We start from the raw sequence: 18,606 nt of genomic DNA, 5'->3' as shown, positions 1-18,606 counted from the left end.
GAGATTCCAACCATCATCGAGCCAGAAGCAGACGCAGAAGAGCGTGGCCGGCTCAAGCGACGTAGGCAGTCGTCACAACATTCTCCACGCCGTGCATCCTCACCATCTCGCGGCCACGATCGCAACAGCGGTTCCCGATATCGAGAGCATCACCGCAAACATCATCGCCCTTCGTCTCCGACGTCTTCCGTCTCTCCGCCCACATCCGACCAGAAGAAGACCAGGCGGCGTAGTGATGCCGAGCCTGATCATACATTCAGAGGACGAGCACGCAACAGGAGTGGCAGCAGGGGAAGGACTAGGAGCCCCATCTTGGAAGCCGACGATGCATGTGCCGAGAGCGAAGATGATGTAAAGAGATTCAGGAAGAGAAGTGCGCCGCCCAGTCGGCACAGGATCGACGACTCGGACGAGGGGGGTGAGGTTCGGCGGCAGAGAAGCTATCCCAACCTATACAAAGAGGACAGGAGAGATTCCAAGGGCGAGGCTGGAGGGAAGACTCAAGGAGTGGGTTTCGTGAACTCGACAGGAGAAACCGAAGTGGTGCCCCACCAGGTGGACTAGCGTCCTGATTCGTTCTGGCCTGTGTACTCAGGACACATTCTTACAGAAGAGGTTCACTATGATACTCTGATGCATGTTGATTATGTACGAATAGCATTACAATTCTGTGGTTGCGTTTGCCTGGCTCCGGCTGTCTTGTCACCGACCATAGCACGCGACAACTGTCCCAGGGTCTCGCTTGCATGATCGTAGCGTGGCTGTGCACGCGACTCAAACGTGGCGCCTACAACGCGCCTGCATCATGCTACCGTGTTCCATGCTTGCTGCCCCTACGATGACTGCCGAGATCTTTTCTGCAGGTACAGCATAGATCGCATCCGAAGACTCCGGACTGCTCACCTCAGCATCGTATCCATCGTCTCGAAGGTTCCATCGCGAGGCGCAACAAAAAGCGCCCCACCCCCGCGGCCCTACCAATCATTGAAGCTTAACTCCGCCCTCACTCCCGTCGATTAACCTTCAGCCTTACCCCCTCCGTCGCTCGCTCACGTACCCCGTTATGCCTCCGCCAGGCAACGAATATGCCGCCGAGCAGCTGAAGAACTCGGGCAACAAGTGCTTTAAGAATGGCGACTACGAAGGAGCCGAGGGGCTGTACTCGCAGGCGATTCAGAAGAACTCCGCCAACCCTCTGTTGTTCACGAACCGCGCAAATGCGAGGCTAAAGTTGGAGAAATGGGAAGGAGTTATAGATGACTGTATACGGAGTATTGAGCTGTTGAAGGACAACATGAAGGCATTCTTTTACTTGGGTATGCTCTCATTCCCTACAGAGGGGCGTCAATCGTGACAGTCGCCTTACCACCATTGCGCGAGCTCTGCATGTCAAATCCCAGGCTGATGATAGTATAGCGCAAGCTCAACTCGCGATCAATCACCCCAACGAAGCCCTATCTTCAGCCCTCATGGCCTACGAGCTATGCACCACCTCCGCGCAACAAACCTCCAACGCAGCCACAATATCCGCCCTCGTTTTGAAATGCAAGAAAGCCAAGTGGGATATCCGTGAGCGAGAAAGAATACGGCGGCGCGGCGATCTGCTCTCCGACCTTGAAATGATGCTGGAAACACAGTACAAGAAGGACATGGATGAGATAGAAGCACGCATGGAGACCGCGGAAACCAGTCGCTCAGACGGGCAGGAAGAGAAAGCAGAGCGAAAGACAGAGTTCGAGAAGAAGCGCGACGATCTCAGAACCGCATTCGCGATTTCTGACCCGGAGCATCAGCAGAAACGCGAGGTCCCGGATTACCTTGTCGATGGCATAACGTTTGAGATTATGCACGACCCGGTCGTAACTAAGAACGGAAGATCGTATGAGCGCGCTACGCTGATTGAGCACCTCAAACGCAGTCCAACGGACCCGCTGACGAGGGAAACGCTTACCATCAACGAGCTGAGACCAAACATTGCCCTCAAGGAGGCATGTGAAGAGTTCATGACTGCAAACTCCGGGTGGGTTTATGATTGGTAGGTTTGCGAGACTTCATTGGTCCGCTTTTTATCATGGCAGGTACGTGGAGGGGAGGAACAACGAAAGTCGAGGAGCGTGGAGGATGTGCGCTGACAGTGTTGTAGTGAGGACGGTGAGGTAGATTCGGATGCGCGCTGGGCGCACTTATCTTCAGCTTGAGGTCGACCCCACAATCAATGTGTGCGGACGATTATCATATTTGCATCGGCTGGCGTTTGTTGGAAGTCTCGTCTTTTGTGCCAGCACATTCATGAGCGAGTATTGAGCGTTGTTGAAACGGTCGTAGTCCGATACCCACAGCTACATGTATTCCTCGATTGTCTCTTCTAACATCTTGGCGACACACTCCTGATCTATATTTTTGGAACCACATTCTTGAAACCACATTCCTGATACCACATTCCTGACGAGACACTTGCTGTGTAAAAGGAATGGTACGCGTTCTACCCAAACCCTCGGCACACCAGTTCCGCGAAAGCGCTGACGCCCAGAATTCCAGGGCGCGCCTTTGCCAACACTGATGTTCAGTTGGACTTGCAGCACTCAAGCGTCCAGCTCGGTGGTCGATCTCGAAGATGGGCCTCGCTTACGTGGGCCCAACGTTGGCCTGTTAAGCTCCACACTACTTTGTAGCAACCTCGGCAGCTTGCAGCCTGTGATCGCTGGCTGCCTTGACTACACTAATTCGGCTTCCAACCCAAACTGTAAAGCCGTAGTTGCATCACATACGCTAGGAAAGCTTCAATGGGGCGTAAAGTACATGTGGCTACCGGTCCGGATCTCGTATTTCGACTAGTCTCGGGCGCGCGATGATGGGGTACACCGATGTAAGATAAAAGACGGGCTAAGGTGGGGAGTTGAGATACTCCGCAGCTTCTGATCTAATAACTGCACAGCTCGATCACAAGCACCTACAAGCACCTATTCTCTCGCCTTGCTAGTACCTATCACGACACATGATGGATACAACACGCCCCGCTCCCTGGCCACAGGCCACTAATGAACTTCTTCCAAACACACTGTTCAAACTCGCGGCTCAATATCCTTCCGCGACGTACGCAGAGTTTCCGGTGAATCCGCACAAGATCGAGGATGGATATCGTAAGATCACGTTTGCTGAAGTAGCAAATGCTGTTTCTGCCTTCGCACGGTGGATAGAAGAGAACATCGGGAAGCTGCAAGAAGAGGAAAAAGATGGAACACGAACTTTGGTGTACATGGGACCGAACGACATACGATATGCGGTATTATGTTTGGGAAGTGTGATTGCGGGATACAAAGTAAGTCGTCCTCCGACATGAGCGTCTTGATGGTGGTTCAAATGGCTAAGGACGAAGATAGATGCTCTTTCCATCGCCAAGATACGGAGCTGAAGCACTGGTCAAATTGATTGAGAGTGTGGACGCAAAGGCCATGCTGAAGTCTGAGATTCCGATACCAGTTGTCAAAGACGTTCTGTCAATGAAGGATATGAAGACACTTCAGATACCGAGTGTAGAGCAGCTACTCACCTCAAAAGCGGAGCCGTATCCATACGACAAGACCTATCAACAAGATTCTCGAGAACCTTTTGTTTGTCTCCGTACGTACACTCGCTCTCGTCTGCCCGTACTACCTCTAACCAAACGCAGATACATCCGGCACAACGGGCTTTCCCAAGCCCGTTCTCTGGACACACGAGTGGACGAACAGTGTGGCCCAAACCATGTATCTCACCGCACCACCAGGCTACAAACTAGACCAAGAGCTTCTCTACGGATCAGCGAACGGGCGAGGAATGCGAGGAATGTTTCTCTTCCCACCTTTCCACGCCAGCGGCATGATCGGCATGATCCTCTTTCCACTGCAGCTCGGTGTAACACCAATATATCCACCAACATGGATGACACCAGCTGCGGGTGTGGACAGTGCACTAGTCGCTCTAGATATCATCGCCGCAAGAGATGGAGGCGTCGGTGTCGATTGCCTGACACTCGTGCCACCCTGTGTCGAGTATTTAAGCAAGAGCCCAGAAGTCCTACAGAGACTCAGCCAGAGAACGCAACAAATCGGCTGGGGTGGCGGCAGTGTGAGTAGTCATGCGAGTGAGTTCGTTGCAGCGCAGGTGTCTGTGTTGAATGTTATGGCATCAACCGAACTCGGCGTCTGGCCTAGTATCCGTCGCAACGATGCAAATTCATTGCAATCTGCGTACTGGGAGTATACGACACTTCATCCCGCTCTCAACATCCGCTTCGACCCTGTTTCTGCTTCCACGGACGGCGTCACTTTGTATGAAGCTGTCATGTATCGCAACGACGGGAAGGAGCACGGCGGCTATGTGCAACCCATCTTCTCCATATTCCCAGACGCAAAAGAAAGGCGGCTTGGCGATTTGTTTACAAAGCATCCAGAAGATTCGGAACGATGGAAACACTACGGCCGGGCTGACGATCTTCTTGTTTTCCTGACGAACGAGAAGTTCTTCCCTACAGCTGCAGAACAGAGGATGGCAAGGCATGCTTCAGTTGCGGAGGTAGCAATGGTAGGGACGAGAAGGCCCAAAGCCTCGTTGATTGTTAGGATGGAAGACGGGAAGGATGTGCATGAGATCTGGGACACGGTGGAGGAAGTGAACAAGAGCTCGCCAGTTTATGCACGGGTGGGAAAGGATATGATACTGGCTGTGAAAGAGCCGTTCCCAAAGACGGCCAAGGGAACAGTGCAGAAAAAGGCTTTGCTGGATTTGTATGAGAAGAAGCTGGACGCTTTGTACGGAAGTGTTAGTGCCTAGGCGCATGCGGCCTGCACATATACTTAACACCCAAAGCTTAAGCATTGCCGCTTAGCTGCTGTTTCCATCCTGCCGGGCATGTACCAGTGCATGCTAACCCACTGTCGCTGTTCATATTGGAACAAAGTATCTTCGCCGTACCACCATTTTTCGGCCTGATATCGATATTCTTGAGCTTCAAGCCCGTGCAAGGTGCGCCACGACTGCAGTAGATACCCGCGGCCACGTTATATCTCGAGGTACCAGTGATGTTTTCCCAGGTAATGTCGCTAATCTTCAAGCGGCTTGAATCGCAATTCTGGTAGCTGTAGATGCACGGGGAGACGTATATAGGCTGATTGACGTCCTGAAACTTGATGTTGCGGAAGGTGACGTTCTTCACATGGCCTTGGCCAGGGTATGTCTTGATCCAGGCCGCGTTGGAACTATGAATGGCAGTAATGTCTTCGAAGAGTACGTTGTCTACAGTCTCGGGAACGTTCGTGGGATTGCCCATTGAGCCAATCACCATGGCGCCAGACTCGTAGCAGGTGGCATTCTTAACATGGATGTTCTTGCTGTTGCCTTTAACCGATATGCAGTCCTTCGGATAGATTAGGTATAGCACAGACACGAGATCGATGAGGACTTACATCGCCACACGTCACCACCCAGTTTTTGAGAACAATATCTTGGGAGTTCCAGCTATCGAAGCCATCAGTATTGACGGTACCCCACTGGGAGGATGAAGTGGCGTTCATGTCAAGGTTTGTCATCGTGATGTTCTGCGAGTAGGCGACGAATGTATGCCTGTTGTGCGGTTAGCAATGGGCTCACGACCGGTAAGTATGGTTCCTCATGTCGTTGGAGAGACATACCAGAACTGGGACTGCCTCCAAGTAATTCCATCAATCCATACGTTCTTTGCATGCCAGAGTGTCAGACTGATGGGCCTACCGGCCATGTTGCTCCCATCACGGTTCACGTCGTACCACTTCTGCCCATTGCCAAAGAATAGTGCTTCACCGTGACCTTGCAGAGTGAAGTTCTCACCGCCAAGACGGAATGCTGTACTTCGTTGAGAATATGTCACACTGACGCTGTTGCGTACCCAGTACTGGATGTCGTCGCTCCAAGTCAGTTTGCCGCGGATGGAGATGTCACAGTTCTTAAGGTCCAGGACGTCCATAACTTTGGCGATGGTGTAGTCACCTGTCGTTATCTCAATCTGACCGTTCTGGCCACATTGCTTGAAGGCGTCCATGATGGAAGGGCTGTCATCCTTGGTGCCGGACGGAGTGACGGTGCAGAGTGTGCCGGTCTTGGTCATACCAGCAAGTGCTGGTACGAGCAGAAGCCATAGATGAAGTAAAGCGAGCTGAGTCATCTTGTCGACTTCGAACAGAGTCCTGTAAAGTAAGGAACAGTGGAGAAAAGCTAAGATACTCAAGCTTTATGAAAGCTTGTACGGTGGGACCGTTGCGCCCCGCAAGCAGGTGTCATCCTACAGACTATACGCATGGAGTAATCTGAGAAATTCTACCATTGGTGCAAGTATTATCTGAGATGGTAGTTTCTCCGTGCGAGTGCCCGTACCACCGGATGTTGTTCGGCTCTTGAGCTCTGAGCAATTTAATAGATGAACAGGCCGGGATATCGCTGTGGGGAGCGAAGAAGTGTGTCGGAAAGCTCTATGCGAAGAGCAGATCAAGCTGGGGATGGACTTCTCGATGGCGCATGACTGAGCATCCGAATGAGATCTGGTGTCCGGCCAATGATGAAGACTGGGACATCAGGAGCCCTTGTGAGATCAAATCCAGAGAACGTCTGACGGAGTAAGATAACCCGCGGTTACAGCCTACTGAATGACGCCTCTAAAGGCCGCCCGTGAGAAGACCAGATCGATAAAGCTTGAGTCGTTGTTGAAACCGACCTTTGAGATTGGTACGATGGTCATGCTTGGGAACCGAGTATGTGCCACATGAGTATGGGCGAGACGTCAGATTACATGAGAGCGGGATATGCAAGAAGGATCGACTGCATTGCAGATGTGTCGTATACAGCCACAAAATCAGGTTGTGTAGAGAAGGAGAGGATGTAGGAAACGCGGCACCGGTACCTGGTGCCAAGCCCGCGTCATTGGCTGGTTCCGAGCTTCCTCACGGCTCAAAGTCGGCAGCGCCATCTCGACCAGGCAATTGTGCAGCCATTGAGTGTCGCATGGGCTGCCTATCACACCCATGATGATGAACCCCGCCGCGAATATGCGTGCTCTACGCGTACGGCCATCGATACCGCGCTGCCGCCCCTCACATCGCCCGTTCCAGCACCCCAGAAGACAAGCCACGACGGCCACGGAAACCGCGACCAACGTTGGATCGGCTGGTACCCGTACCAAGAACCTCGTATACGGCACCCTCCTGACGCTCGGTGGTACCTTTGGCTACCTCTACGTCACCGACACGCGCGCAAGCATCCACGAATGGCTTGTTGTGCCTGCGCTGCGACAAATATACCCAGATGGCGAAGAGGCGCATCATGCTGGAACACACATGCTCAAGGTGCTGCATAGCTTTGGCCTGAACCCTCGGGAACGCGGCGTGGCTGACTCCCAGGGTGATCTGGCTGTCGAAGTCTTTGGACACACACTGAACAACCCGATTGGAACATCTGCCGGCATTGACAAGGGCGCCGAAATTCCGACACCGCTGTTCGAGCTCGGAGCAGGTGTGGTCGAGGTGGGAGCTGTCACGCTGCTGCCACAGGAGGGCAATCCCAAGCCCCGTGTCTTCAGGATACCCAGCCAGAACGCTCTCATCAACCGCTACGGCTTCAACTCGGAAGGCGCCGAGCTGGTCGCCTCACGATTACGACAACGCGTCAGGGAATTCGCATACCACGCTGGCCTTGGACTAGGTGAAGACGCTGAACGCCAGGTCCTCGACGGTGAAGCTGGCGTTCCACCGGGCTCGCTGCTCAAAGGGCGTCTAATGGCCGTGCAGGTTGCGAAGAACAAGACGACCTCCGAGAACGACATCGATGCTGTAGTACGCGACTATGCCACCGCCGTGGGCCATGTTGGCAAGTACGCCGACATTCTAGTAGTCAACGTCTCCTCGCCCAACACACCTGGCCTTCGCACTCTCCAAAACGTCGAGCCCTTGACGCGGTTGCTCTCCGGAGTAGTAGGCGCCGTCAAGAAGATCGATCGCAAGACAAAGCCTGTTGTGATGGTCAAAGTCAGCCCCGATGAGGACTCGGAAGAGCAGGTGTCAGGCATCTGTGAGGCAGTCTGGGACTCCGGTGTGGATGGTGTCATCGTTGGCAACACCACGAAGAAGCGGCCAGACCCACTACCGAAAGGCTACCTACTTCCCCAATCAGAAGCAAAGTTGCTTCTTGAACAGGGAGGCTACTCAGGTCCCCAAACTTTCGAGCGCACACTTTCGCTTGTCAGCAGGTACAGGAAAGCGCTTGACGAAGGCCCAAAGCACATTGCACCACTGTCAGAAGCACGCGCCGACGACAAGCCCTCTACCGGGTCTTCGAAAACCAAGCCAACGCTCGATCTCGACCAACCGTCTCCAACACAACTCTCTTCCAACGTCGACGATCTTTCCGAATCAGCACCTACAATGACCCTTCACTCTACACCCAGGACTGCTCCAGCGCCAAACGCACCACGCAAGGTCATATTCGCAACGGGCGGCATCACAAATGGTCGACAGGCGAGAGAGATTCTCGATGCAGGAGCGAGTGTGGCACAGGTATACACTGCTATGATCTATGGTGGTGCAGGCATAATAAGCAGGATCAAGCAGGAGATGAGGGATGATGCAAAGGAGCAGAAGACGATCACCAAGCGGTAGCCAGAAGAAGCGTGGGTAGGCATTGTATGTATACACTGTCTTTTCTAAATGCATTCCTCAATTCATGAGATTATCCTTCCCTCTACGAGCCAAATATGCAGTGGCTCAGTCGTGACGCAAACATGTCCTCCAAATTAAGACGCCGCTGGCTGACTCTCATTCGCCAGCCAGTCTACTACCTCTACCGCCAGTTTCATGAAATCCAGCGGCTCAGGAGGAACTATAATCTTTCCGTTAAGCACTAGCCTCAGTAGAAGCTTGATGCTTCCGCACGACTTGAGTTCTGTCCGTAAGCCCTGTCGCTTTGCTTCGCTCGCAATCAAGATGGTTACCATAGCACCATCAGTAAGACAGAAGTGGCTCTCCTTCATCTTGCGTCTTGCACGTAATGCAAAAGATGCCTGGCTTTCACACTGCTTAAGAACTTGCGAGTCTATCGGAACACCCGCATCAACCAGGTGGCGGGTCATAAGGAAGTGGGTCGTTGACCTGCCCGCGAAAGATGTCATACCTTCGACGAGATGTTGTGATCCGATATGAGCGCCGTGGCCTCTGAGGAGATCGACCAAGCTTCGATGTCCGTAACGAGCTGCTTCTAGCGATGTTTGTTGAATAAGGTGATCCCGATTAAAAAGCACGAAATCGACACCAAGTATGCGACATACGAGTTCGGAATGCCCAGCTTTGCAAGCTTCTTTCAATACCTCTTGCAAATCGCTGTGGTGATCACCTGGAAGGCGTTTCGGGATATCGTCCTTCAAAATCGTCACGAGGGTTTCGGTTTTGCCGTTTTGTACTCCATCGGTAATCAACTTTTTCCAAATCTCCGGGATTCGGGCTTTACGGCGAGTGACGAAGAATTCTAGTAACATTCGTACTGATTCTGTGTCTCCAGCTTGCATGGCATGGCACACCGCCGTCTCGAAGGTGACGAGAATCCAGTCACGTTCCCGCGCTCCAAGAGTCGGGAAATCCTGTCTCGCAAGCTCTACAAGCTTGCAAACTATTGGAGTGTGGCCACACACTGCAGCTGCTTTGATCGGGCCAGTGAGTATGCCAGAGGTGTACCCCAGAGGGTCTGCCCCTTGTGCTATGAAATGATCGACAGCTTCGATATTTCCCACAGCGGCCGCCGCGGTCAAAAGATCTACCGAGGTTATTGGCGTTGCAGAGTGCTTCAAATCTTTCCTTCGATCGTTATCCATGGTATCTGGGGGTAAAAAATCCGGTTTGCTGGAATTTTTTTCGGAACCATCTCGCAATATTTGCATGCCTGGTCTTAGGACGCTATAGGCGAGACATATATCACTAAGATAGGCCTTGCGCACAGTAGTGTCGATGTCATCGTTTGCGGGGTTCGAAAATTGCATCATCTCGTCAGTAAGTTTGTCTGTTGTCGATATTCCGTTAGCAATTTGAGCTCGACTTTCCGCCTAAAACATTTTCTCACTTACTGAGGCACTTGGTCAAGTTCAGGTTCATACCACGATTGCGCATACAATGATTCATGTGCAAAGTATGCGAATGTTTTCGGAGGAAAGTTGGGGGTCCGTTATCATGACGGTCATCAACTTCCGGCTCGACGTTGCGGAGATATTTCTCGTAAACGATTGCTGGAGTTTGCGCCAACAGTACGTGGTCGATCGCATTTCGAAACGTCCCTGTAGACGCATTAGTCGCGAACAAACAATGCCGATGCAAATTCAAGAATTAATATGAACCTGCTCGGATCTCTATCGGAGCAATCGAGTAACTACTTACGAGACACGGCGCGAGCACGAAAGCTCTCGTGGAGTGGGACGGTATCGACGTACACTTTCAGGATTGGGTCGAAGAGCTCCGCAGGTAGGGTTTGGATCAACGTCATGGCGAAGGTAGCACGATTTACTTCGACTGTGTCTTGTTTGATGGCTACATGTGTCGTGCTACGACATAGGAAGCGGGGAAGGGGCTTGTTGGATTCTTATCGATGAAACTTGCAGGGTTTGGAACACCTAGCACGTCCCCTAGGTAAACAAAGGGTCCCTTGATGAGGTAAGCGAGACGCGACCATGGCCGAGATCTTTTTGTGTGCGCGCTCGTCTCTCAATAATCTAATTACAATAACTTTGCGGGGTACTTTAAGTAGTTAGGGTTGTAAAAAGTCTAACTTGCCAACAAATGCTGCGCTGTACGTCTCCATGTACATCCACGGTATGGCGATGAGCCTTCGAACATGGGTAAAATCAACAGCCATCTTTCAAGATGCGACCTGACCCGGGGATGCTGTATGACTTGCTTAGGCCCATATACTGCAAGCACATACAAGACGTCTACTGTTCTTTGTAAATCGCCGAGCTATCGAGCTTCGGACCGAACTCGTCACGGTCACTCGATTTGCAATGCAACGGCTTGATTCTCCTCAAATTTCAGATAGAATTTGTCGTTCTTCCATCCCGCTAGACCTCTGATTGTCAATTATGATGGGAGATAATGCATGCTGAGGTGAGCCGTCACCTCTTGACGATGACGTCAGACATCATCACATCGTCTACCTCTGTGCACGTCCCCTAAGAAGCTGGCGATAGATGGGCGGCCCAATTCGATCGCGATGCAAAATCAACACCTTCATTCCAGACTAAAGTCAGCGCTCTTGATACCACCATGGATACACATGCGAGACCTGTGGCGCTAGAGAGTACAACGCGTCCAGACACAACGGATGCCGCATCGCCGCAGCGTTACGTGCCTTCCATCTACCGCTCCGGAACTGTTCAGCAAACTGGTCGATTACATCCTAGTCAAGTGAGAGAAATTTTGGAATCTCTCGATACCCACAATCAGCGTATTCAACATCACCCATATGATCCTCAAGCCTGGTTCGAGCGTGGCCGTCGCATGTGGATACTCAACTTCCCTGAGCTCGCAGTCGGCGACATTTACAAAGCCAAACTACTTCAAGCAGGCGATCCGGGCGCCAATAAAGATCTAAGAGAATCGGTGTATGAGCTGCTCGCAGTTGCTTTACAAGCTTGTCATTGTCAATGGGACGCAGTCGGGATACTGGAAGAATCGATAATGCACTCTCGGCCGTTGTGGTGTGAGAAGGCTACAGAGAGAGCTGAAGCACTGCGCGAGCTCCTCGGACGAAAAGAAGAGGCTGCAAGGACGTTGGGAGGCACACCTCATGAGCTGAAAGATAGAATAAGAGACGGTGGAGTGCTTACAGTCGAGTATCCGTGGACCATTGAGCGCCATCTGACGCGTTCATCAAAGCTCATTAAGTTGGTGAACGAGGAACTTGGTGTGGTCGAGAACGAAGCACCATGTTTTCTTGGTAAAAGTACATTGACAAAAGACCCAGGCGAGGACATGCTGGGTATGTTTGCGGCTCGCGACATAAGTGTTGGCGAATGTATACTTACTGACCGAACCGCAACCGGCGTATGCAGTACCCCGCCACGATATTCCTGTTCCAATTGCTATGCGCGTTTACCGGATGCGCCCAAAGGCACCACGTGCTGTTCCGAGAGCTACTGCTCCGAAAAATGTCTCCGCCTCGCGATGGAAACCTACCATAGAGTGCTATGCGGTAAAGACTTCGAATGGCTCCAGGCACCCGCTAGAGGTTTGACGCACAACGCCTCAACTCTCCGACCTCTCCTCATGTTACGATTGCTGGCAACATGCGTTCAAGCTGGTGTTGAAAAGTCACCGTTAGATCACCCGCTGATTGCGCGTCTCAAGCCTCTCGCCAACAAAGATCATCTTGATGTCTTCACCCTCAATGAATCCATCATCATCCCATTCAAGATCCTAGAGCAACTCGGTGTGGACGTCTTCGCAAACCGCAACTTCGATACTGAGGCTCTACATTCCATCTGGACGCGCCTAGCGAACAACAAAGCCGGCTCTCTAGATCCTCGGCTTGGCTTCGTTGACGAAATCACACCTCATCTGCCGCTGTTCAATCACAGCTGCGCGCCGAATGTGGAGTGGAGAAGAGAAAATGGAAGCACGACTGTGCGCTTTTTCGCGATCAAGCCAGTGACGGTGGGAGATGAATTGTTCTGTAGCTATGTAAACGTGGACGGTATACCTGTGGGGCAGAGGCAGGACTTACTGTCGCCATGGTTTGAAGGGCCGTGTTTGTGTCCCAGATGTATTGAAGAGATGGCCTAGGTGGGTTTGCAGACGATAACCACATCACACGCAGATGTAGATAGGCACTGCATATTGATGATTGTAAGGCGGACGACTAGTCTGATTCTCCAACTGACGTCTATCAATGAGACGGCTGTACTCTCCCTTCATGGGGTCTTGAGCCCGTGAGCCGTGACCGTGACCGTGACGTTTGCGTAGAGCTTTCTTCGTCCAACATATCTTTGAAGGCTCCAAGATCAATTCTTCATACTCTTGTCAGGCCACATGAAGTTGCTGGCATCGCCACGCTTCAACGCATCCATGCCTGGCGGAACGCTGGGCTGCCGTGTAGGACGCACTTTATCATCCATATCACCTCCCTTCTTTGCGGTGGCTTGTGCCAACCCTCTTAATACGCTTTTACCGAATCTTGTGCCCTCGCTCTTCCGCTTGTAGACGTCGGGCTTAAAGTTCACGTCTTGAAGCTTGGGCAGCTCCATTTCGGGCGGCTTAGGCTTCTCTGCACCCTTTTGTACAACCTTGTCGAGTGTCTCTATCAGCTTCTGCCCGTTGCCCGTCTTGTCTTGATATTCGCGGGCGAGTGAAAAGTCGTCTTCTTTGAACAGCAACACCGCGTTGTTGGGTTCGAGGGCGAAGATACCTCTCCTTGTGAGCGCTGCGAGGGCCCTATCTCCCATGCAGGCGTCTTGGAAGATATCGGCAGTGATGGCTAGCTTAATGATGATTGACCAAGACTGTTCGATGGCCAGCGAGTCGACGGATGTGAACTGCGAGTTGAGATACAATTTCACCATGAAGAGGTCGGGGAGGGAGAGATGCAAGTGTCGTTGTGATGGTTCGAGAGTGCAGACATGATTTAGGAGTTTAGAAGACCTGGGCATGTCGGCGATGAAGATGTGGTGACGAATCTCTCGATGGGGACCAAGTAGGATCGTGATACGGTCGTGGTAGACGACTCCGGCTTCGTGCGCTGTTACAAAATCCCAGTCTTCGTCGGCTCCATCGGGCGTGCCATTGTCATCTGCGCGTGGCAAGGTGACTGTATCGACAGGCGTCGCATTGTTCAGGCTACCGAACAAGTTGGTGATGAAAGACATTGCGCTATGTTGTCGCCAAAGGTTGCGCCGGCTGGCGAGGGTCGGTTATGGACAGATACAGCGAACGGTTGGGAGGGTTAGTAGAGTTGAAATATGGAAGGGCTGTAGGCGCTGGGCGCAGTTGACGACAAGGCGCACTGCCTGGTCCAGGTGGCGCGTTTCGACGCGCGGGAGAGTGCACGATACAATGGGTGGGGTGTCACTTTCACGGGTCTAGTGGATCCCAAGGAATCGCAACGTATTGTGAACCACACTTTTGGAAGCCTATCACAGGGTGTCCCCTCGTCAGCACTTTCAAGAACCACCCTATCTCGGTATGTATACGCGCAACGGTCCTTCCGGAACGATATTTCACCGTTTGAAGCCTTGGAATGTGCGTCGCGTCACAGTTTCAAACACAATGAAAGATATCATTTGGAGACAGCGTTTCCTTAGCCTGCCAACGATTTGTGAATTTATATGTACAAGTCCAGCGCGGTATGCAAGTCTATTTCGTCTCGTGTTCGGGCGTGATTGCAAAGGTAGGGCGAACGAATCTGCCATCGTGAATTAGCCAAAGTTGTCTACAAAGCCAAGTCTTCAAACCATACCTGTCGCTGTTGTAGACCCTGGTCTCTGTGCCGAGTAGCTCCTTCTCTCTCGCCTTATCCGCGAGGTGCCTTCGTACTTGATCGCGGTCTTCCTCGGCTTGCAGCGCGGGGATGAGGTGTATCCGCGCCCACATCTTCTCGCGCGCGAGTTCGCTGCGACTTGTTAGCACTTTCGCTCGTATGTCCCAAGACTCGGAAGTCTCCTCTCGATGGCAGGCGCGTACTTGTGCTCTCTGATACCCTGTCCAACTCTCCAGAATCCGTAGGTCATGAGTGCCGCGGTTCCGAAAAGGTATGCGGCGGGGCGGAAGCCTCGTACGGGCAGGTTGCGCTTGTATTGTACGGGGCTGTAGCCGCCCGTTGGCGGCATGTCCTGCGGCATGTTGGGCGAGTATTCCTGGCTCAATGGGTATTCGAAGTTGTCGTCGATGCGGAGACGTACAGTGAGGTTCGAGCTCGGGAACCCGCGATGACAGGGATCTGGCTTGGCGCGCTAGCAAGTGAGTGAGCATAATTTTGTCGACGCTGAGTGGGTGGAAGGCATCACTCTGGATCTTCACAAACCGACCAAACTTTATCTGAAGATGGATTCCGAAGAGCGTCCTGCGAAGTTGCGCAAGCTAGAGCATGCGGATAGCGTTGAGGGTGTGGCAGAAACACCTGCGATTCCGACACCAAACGAACAACTACCTGTCGCAGCGGAAAACAGCAATCATGCCGACGCCGTAGAATCTGTCGGAACACCGGCTGGGAGTGAGAATGCGGAGCCAAAGTTATCAAAAAACCAGCTCAAAAAGCAAAGGCGGCTCGAACGCTGGGAAGCCGGCCGCGAAGATCGCAAACTCAAGCGAAAAGAGAAAGTCAAAGAGAAGAAAGAGCGAAGGCGAGAAGAGTGGGCGCAGATGCCTACCGACGAGAATGGCAAGAGACCAAGGCCGCCAGCTTCGCGACCTCCTCGACAGGCAACTGGAAAACAAGTACCAATAACAGTAATCTTCGACTGCGATTTCGAAGAGCTGATGTTTGACAACGAGCTCAAGAGCTTGGGACTTCAGATTACGAGGTGTTACAGCGATAACCGAAAGGCGAACTTCAGGACCCATCTAGCTTTGAGCAGCTTCGGTGGAAAGATGAAGGAGCGTTTCGATGGCATTCTAGCAAAGCAGTACACGAGTTGGAAGGGGTTCCAGTTCTTCGAAGAAGATTTCGTTGAGGTTTCCGAAAAAGCGAAGGCGTGGATGTCAGGGCCAAACGGGGGAGAAGTTCTCGGCGCCTTGAAGACATCAGCAGAAGCCACTGGATCAGGCGATCGAGAACAACCTGATGCTGCAGCAGAGGAAGGCGAAGTCGTCTATCTTTCATCTGAGTCCGACAACGTTCTTACTCACTTGAAGCCGAACAGTACATACATCATCGGTGGACTGGTTGACAAGAACCGGCATAAAGGCATATGTCACAAGCGCGCCGTGAACCGTGGGATCAAGACTGCAAAGCTACCTATTGGTGAATATCTCGAGATGAAAAGCCGGCAAGTCTTGGTCACGAACCATGTACTGGAGATTATGCTCAAGTGGATGGAGTTTGGAGACTGGGGCAAGGCGTTCATGGCGGTCATGCCCGAAAGAAAGGGTGCTAAGCTTAAGAGCGACGGAGACGACGGGGAAGAAGACGCAGATGCTGCGGGAGATGAGCATTTGGATCGAGACCTCGCAGAAGCGACAAAGGAGGCAGACGCCGAGACTACATAGACCATCTGGGGCTTCAGTTTGAGAGTGTAGAGATGCCGACACTAGTAGCATTCAATCAAGAATGGAATTCTCGGTACCTTCTCAAGCCGATGCATGCTATGAGAAATGCGACTGTGGGTCGCGGGGATGACACATGTTAACTATCACGGCGCAGAGATACCACCGCCAGGATCGAGCATTACTATCTCAACCACAATCATCCTCGAGTTTTCGACTGACAGTGGGAATCCTGGCTTGAATGCGCGATGGATACGCGAGGTCAGCCCTACCGGGTAGCGGAGATCAAGCTTTCGCGCGACACGCTAGCAAGCCAAAGCGGTCAGGGCTCCGCAAGCTACACGTCGCGGTGCCAGAGGGTGAGGCAATCACAGAGCATACATCGCCGACATGTCCTGTATTAGTATGCGCTCATCAGAGCCTTTGGCCATGCATTCACCGCAATCACAAGCCTGCTTATGTAACAGCCACGTCCCATCCTGGTGGTGTTGTGAGGCTCCAAGCAGCTGTCAGCCCACTAATTTTGCGCAACGTCACAGCTACTCTGCCCTGCGACAGCCCCAGCACACCACCTCCAACACGCGACCCACATTAATTCAGGAACATTACTCCCATCGCAATTAGTTGCCGCTCATGTCGTACCCACCAGATACCCCGTCCTCTTCCCCGTTCCGCTCGCCCTCGTCGCAAACCTCACCGCCATCGCAGCGCTCTACACCGAACCGCTCGTCCTCATATTTCACCTATCCCGTCTCTTATGCAGTCTCGGGCATCCTGCGACGGTTGAACACGGACGCCATTCCCAAATCAGACGCGCAATCGAGATCGGAGAACAACAGCAACCGTAACAGCGCAAGCAACATACAAGCGCAGTTACAGTCCACCGCATCTTCACTTTCACACACATTTGCGAACCTCGTCTCCTCCACCACCTCAGATATGAACTCCGTCTACCAGCCGCCACATCGGATAGCAAGCCCTTTCCAACCGCCTCCATTGACACCGCTAAGTCTGAGGGGATGGGGAGGCAACATGCGAGAAAAGGGCAAGCTTCTGAGCACGGCGCTTGCTGAAGAGATCCGGCTCCTGCTTCCACCAAGGTTACAACTAGTGGATGAATGGAGTCTGGCATATAGTCTGGAGCAGAACGGTGTCAGCTTAGGCACACTATACAAGCAATCTGAAGACTATCTGGGCAAGAGAGGTGGCTTTGTGCTCGTGGTCAAAGACGGCAGCGGAGGTGTAAGTTTGCAAACCTCATGACAACCCCAGGACGAATGCTTACGTATCGCTATAGATCTTCGGCGCATATCTCTCCGACGCACCGCGGCCCTCCACATCATTTTACGGCAACGGCGAATGCTTTCTCTGGCGCGCGCACATACTCTCCGGTTTCTCAGACCTGCAGATGAACCTCCCACCACCCCCATCCGAAGATACGACGGACGCTGTGCGAATGACAACTATATCTTCACCGAAGAGGAAGGGCGATTCGCTAGCACCACCACAAAACGGTCGGGCCACTAAGAGTGGTGCGAGCACACCAGAGCGGATAAGGTTCAAGGCCTTTCCCTACAGCGGGGTGAATGACTACATGATCTTCTGCGAGCATAGCTACCTGAGTGTTGGCGGCGGGTAAGTAGCAGCGTGTGGTTATCATTGAGGACTCGGTGGACTGACGGTGTCGTAGTGACGGTCACTATGGCCTATGGCTAGACGACAACCTCGAAAAGGGCGTCTCCGATACGTGCCCGACATTTGGCAACGAGCCCCTGAGTGACGATGGTAAGAAATTCGAGGTGATGGGCGTTGAGCTGTGGTATATTGGCGTATAGGAGCAGATCGTCTACGGACTTTCGCCGAGCAGAAAACTCGTAATATTTGGCACTGGCGGCATTTCAACGGCGTTGGAAGACGGCGTGGAATTTGGCTATGACAAAGCTACATAGCTTATGATGTATACCGTGTCTGGAGTCACCAGCAGAGGACGGTGATGAGCAGAATACCCATTTGAAGAGTTTGTTTTACGCTTTTCATCCTTTCGATCGGCGCCATGGAGTATCATGTCTCACACATCAGTTGATGGTTTTGTCATCCGACTGGGCTTTCTCGACGACCTTGGCTGATCCACACATACACACAAGAGATGTACAATTCTTCGCGGGCACGCCAGCCTAGGAGAAAAGTAAACAACCCGAGCCTACGTAAAAGTTAGGTCACCTACTTTGCAAGTTCTTGTATTATTGTAGTCTGCAGACCTGTTCAGTTATTTTCTTGTATAAGGTGCGGGTGCGACTATAACGTTCGCTTTATTCGGCAAACTTCTTGACTGCCTTCAAGACGACTGTCATGCGCGCCTTGCTCGGATACT

General features: G+C 52.3%; 8 protein-coding genes across 8 annotated transcripts; 5 read left to right on the top strand and 3 right to left on the bottom strand.

Moving 5' to 3' along the window:
• Nucleotides 1–1,063: 1,063 nt before the first annotated feature.
• J4E93_006540 (uncharacterized protein) lies at nucleotides 1,064–2,198 on the top strand (the record flags this gene model as incomplete). Its single annotated transcript, XM_049344453.1, has 3 exons — nucleotides 1,064–1,316; nucleotides 1,417–2,035; nucleotides 2,144–2,198. 3 exons carry the CDS (start codon nucleotides 1,064–1,066, stop codon nucleotides 2,196–2,198), a joined length of 927 nt encoding a protein of 308 aa, XP_049198107.1.
• An 800-nt stretch (nucleotides 2,199–2,998) lies between these two features.
• On the top strand, nucleotides 2,999–4,812 carry J4E93_006539 (uncharacterized protein; the record flags this gene model as incomplete). The annotated part of the gene is made up of 3 exons (XM_049344452.1): nucleotides 2,999–3,252; nucleotides 3,401–3,621; nucleotides 3,671–4,812. The coding sequence occupies 3 exons, from the start codon at nucleotides 2,999–3,001 to the stop codon at nucleotides 4,810–4,812; spliced, it is 1,617 nt and encodes a 538-aa protein (XP_049198106.1).
• A 37-nt stretch (nucleotides 4,813–4,849) lies between these two features.
• J4E93_006538 (uncharacterized protein) lies at nucleotides 4,850–6,178 on the bottom strand (the record flags this gene model as incomplete). Its single annotated transcript, XM_049344451.1, has 3 exons — nucleotides 4,850–5,395; nucleotides 5,445–5,601; nucleotides 5,670–6,178. The coding sequence occupies 3 exons, from the start codon at nucleotides 6,176–6,178 to the stop codon at nucleotides 4,850–4,852; spliced, it is 1,212 nt and encodes a 403-aa protein (XP_049198105.1).
• An 856-nt stretch (nucleotides 6,179–7,034) lies between these two features.
• On the top strand, nucleotides 7,035–8,660 carry J4E93_006537 (uncharacterized protein; the record flags this gene model as incomplete). The annotated part of the gene is made up of 1 exon (XM_049344450.1): nucleotides 7,035–8,660. One exon carries the CDS (start codon nucleotides 7,035–7,037, stop codon nucleotides 8,658–8,660), a length of 1,626 nt encoding a protein of 541 aa, XP_049198104.1.
• A 4,379-nt stretch (nucleotides 8,661–13,039) lies between these two features.
• On the bottom strand, nucleotides 13,040–13,900 carry J4E93_006536 (uncharacterized protein; the record flags this gene model as incomplete). Its single annotated transcript, XM_049344449.1, has 1 exon — nucleotides 13,040–13,900. The coding sequence occupies one exon, from the start codon at nucleotides 13,898–13,900 to the stop codon at nucleotides 13,040–13,042; it is 861 nt and encodes a 286-aa protein (XP_049198103.1).
• Nucleotides 13,901–14,387: 487 nt separating this feature from the next.
• On the bottom strand, nucleotides 14,388–14,872 carry J4E93_006535 (uncharacterized protein; the record flags this gene model as incomplete). Its single annotated transcript, XM_049344448.1, has 3 exons — nucleotides 14,388–14,436; nucleotides 14,491–14,643; nucleotides 14,715–14,872. The coding sequence occupies 3 exons, from the start codon at nucleotides 14,870–14,872 to the stop codon at nucleotides 14,388–14,390; spliced, it is 360 nt and encodes a 119-aa protein (XP_049198102.1).
• Nucleotides 14,873–15,074: 202 nt separating this feature from the next.
• Nucleotides 15,075–16,238, top strand: J4E93_006534 (uncharacterized protein; the record flags this gene model as incomplete). The annotated part of the gene is made up of 1 exon (XM_049344447.1): nucleotides 15,075–16,238. The coding sequence occupies one exon, from the start codon at nucleotides 15,075–15,077 to the stop codon at nucleotides 16,236–16,238; it is 1,164 nt and encodes a 387-aa protein (XP_049198101.1).
• A 630-nt stretch (nucleotides 16,239–16,868) lies between these two features.
• On the top strand, nucleotides 16,869–18,070 carry J4E93_006533 (uncharacterized protein; the record flags this gene model as incomplete). The annotated part of the gene is made up of 3 exons (XM_049344446.1): nucleotides 16,869–17,477; nucleotides 17,533–17,870; nucleotides 17,926–18,070. 3 exons carry the CDS (start codon nucleotides 16,869–16,871, stop codon nucleotides 18,068–18,070), a joined length of 1,092 nt encoding a protein of 363 aa, XP_049198100.1.
• Between the last annotated feature and the right edge of the window lie 536 nt (nucleotides 18,071–18,606).

This window comes from Alternaria ventricosa (genome assembly GCF_023758065.1).
Source record: "Alternaria ventricosa strain BMP 2768 chromosome Unknown scaffold_11, whole genome shotgun sequence".
Lineage (NCBI taxonomy): Eukaryota > Fungi > Ascomycota > Dothideomycetes > Pleosporales > Pleosporaceae > Alternaria > Alternaria ventricosa.
This window is presented reverse-complemented; position numbering and strand designations above follow the sequence as displayed.